Below are 2500 nucleotides of genomic sequence, written 5' to 3'. Positions count from 1 at the left end.
TGGGATAGGAGTAGGAAAGAGAGGGAAAATTATGCTATAAAACATGAAGAAGTAGAAAGGAACATACTCGTAAGTAATGGATGGGACTGCGAGGAGAGGGGATAACAGACACTCAGGCCGACAGACACCAGTGGCTGAAGGGAACTGGACTTTCACACCTAAAGAGAGAGGCACGAAGACAGACAGCCAGAAAAAAAAAAGATAAAAGAATGGGCATTGGTGTTAAAATTATTAAAAGAAAAGATAAAAAGCAGGCAGATTGGGAAGTAAATGGTGAAAAGCTTAGAGAAACAGATAAAGGGTCGGGGGACAAACTCTTGAGATAGTCGATCCGAAATCCGGACAGACAGATGCACGGAGATTATCCGATAAAAGAACAGACGGAGAAACGGACTTTAAATCAAACTAAGAAGATTTGGATAGTGAATTGAGATTATTAGGACGAGCGATAAGCCATATCATTTTTATCTGGGCTCTCGAGGGCCGCGCGCGTACTGACGGCGACCTTGCCCCGTTCCAGGAGACCGTGCCGTCCTCGGGAGTGTCAAACGGGTCGGGCGAGCTGGTGGAGACCCTGCGCGGGGGCGACGTGGACGACGACGAGCACAGCCCCCACATCCAGCGCACGAGAGAGGCGCTCGAGCACATCCAGGCCAAGATCCAGAAAACCAGAGACCTCATCAAGGAGGAACAGAAAGCTCGCGACGGTGAGCTGGAGAGGGTTGTGTGCATGTGCATGTGTGTGTGCGTGAGTGCATGAGTTTATGCGTGAGTGCATGCGTGTGTGCGTGTGCTTGTGCGTGTGCGTGTGCGTGTGCGTGTGCGCGTGCGTGCATGTGTGTGCGTGCGTGTGCATGTGTGTGTGTATGTGTGTGTGTGTGTGTGTGTGTGTGTGTGTGTGTGTGTGTGTGTGTGTGTGTGTGTGTGTGTGTGTGTGTGTGTAATACTGTGTAGCGTATCTGTTTATCTCGTTATCTGTCTATCTCTTCTGGTCTACCCAGTGAATGTTTTCACCTTCTCCATAGTATACATGCATTATGCAGTCAGATAACTGATTGCTATTTGAATTGTCAATGCCTGTCATTAACTAATGATATGAAATGCTTGCAGAGAATGTAAATGAATACCTTAAGCTCGCTGCCAATGCTGACCGGCAACAGCTGGCCCGGATCAAAGCAGTGTTCGAGAAGAAGAATCAGAAATCTGCCACGTTGATCCAGCAGCTCCAGAAGAAACTAGAGAACTACCAGAAGCGCCTTCGGGAGATCGAGACTCACGGGTTGGTGGTGGCGCACCGGCAGCCCAAGGAGGTGCTGCGGGATATGGGCCAAGGCCTCAAGTGAGTACCGGTGGTGGCCGTCCGTCCCGGCTCGGGTCGGTCCGGCGCCGCCCACTTAGCAACAACAGACACACAGTTAACCTGTATCCTAACCATACCCTTGACCCTCATCGGAATGAAATGGGTGTGACTTACAGAAAAAATGACTGTAATAATACTATTTGTAGCAAAATGCGTTTGAGAATAGTGTCATTTTTTAAAAGGGAGAAGGATATTTTGGGTAGAAAGCAGTTAGTTCTTTTTACAGAACCGTTTGTTCGATAGTAATTTTATAACTGACCTGATTTTATATGTTTGACCTGATTTTGGTAAGTTTACCAATATATACAGTTATGGCATTTTTTCTCTCCAGTCACGTTTTTGCACAAAATAAGTATGTGCTTGACAGAGGGTATTAGATAGTTGTGTATTTATTGACATTGCTTGCAAACAGTAGAACAGTAGTAGGTAGAAGTCCCTCAGGCACTAGTATTTGATGGGCAGCGAGGTGTGAGTATCTGCGACTGGGTGTGGATGATTCTTATCCCCTTTTCCTTCCCCCGCTTGTGCCCGCTTCAGGAGTGTTGGTGGAAACATTCGCGATGGCATCACTGGATTTTCGGGGTAAGCCCATAGGTTCTCTTTGCAAAGAGTGAAGCAAGCACCTAACTTACATACCTGTGAGTGATGCTGATCATTTAGAAGTTGGCTGGAATAGATGTAGAACATTCAGTGAAAAGAATGTGCCTATTGTTATGTCTTGTTTTTGTTTTGCTCCAAAAGGGAAATGAACACCACGGATGAGAATATAGTCATGTTGAATTGTTGCTGATAATGACATGATGTATGAATACCAACAAATATACTAACCCTTAGCAACTCTTCATCAAATATGTATTGAGCTATGTCAGTAGTGGATGATTTTATTCTAGTGAATATTTTGTCCAGTTGCACAAATGAACTTCACTCTTGGTGTATGTGCAACAAGTTTCATTTCATATTCACTCCTGCTCCTCTTGACAGTGGCATGGAAATTAGATTTAAAACTTAGTTGTTTGTATGAACAAAGTTTTTTTCCATATACTTTGGTGGAAAAATGTTGGACTTTTCCCATCAAATGCAAGATATTGCTTACTTCATTCTTGCATATACTGTGCCAGAGTACTGTTCTCATATATATAG

The 2500-nt window shown here is 44.7% G+C and overlaps 1 protein-coding gene across 1 annotated transcript in view; it reads left to right on the top strand.

Moving 5' to 3' along the window:
* The window catches only part of LOC125032659 (transmembrane and coiled-coil domains protein 1-like), a 25094-nt gene that overhangs the window by 12445 nt on the left and 10149 nt on the right, over positions 1–2500 (top strand). The window contains 3 exon segments of the mRNA XM_047623898.1: positions 521–707; positions 1111–1339; positions 1898–1942. Coding sequence (XP_047479854.1) covers positions 521–707; positions 1111–1339; positions 1898–1942 — 461 coding nt within the window.

The sequence above is a fragment of the Penaeus chinensis genome, chromosome 15 (genome assembly GCF_019202785.1).
Source record: "Penaeus chinensis breed Huanghai No. 1 chromosome 15, ASM1920278v2, whole genome shotgun sequence".
Taxonomy (NCBI): Eukaryota; Metazoa; Arthropoda; class Malacostraca; order Decapoda; family Penaeidae; genus Penaeus; species Penaeus chinensis.
The sequence above is the reverse complement of the archived record's forward strand: the minus strand, read 5'-3'. Positions and strand labels throughout refer to the sequence as shown.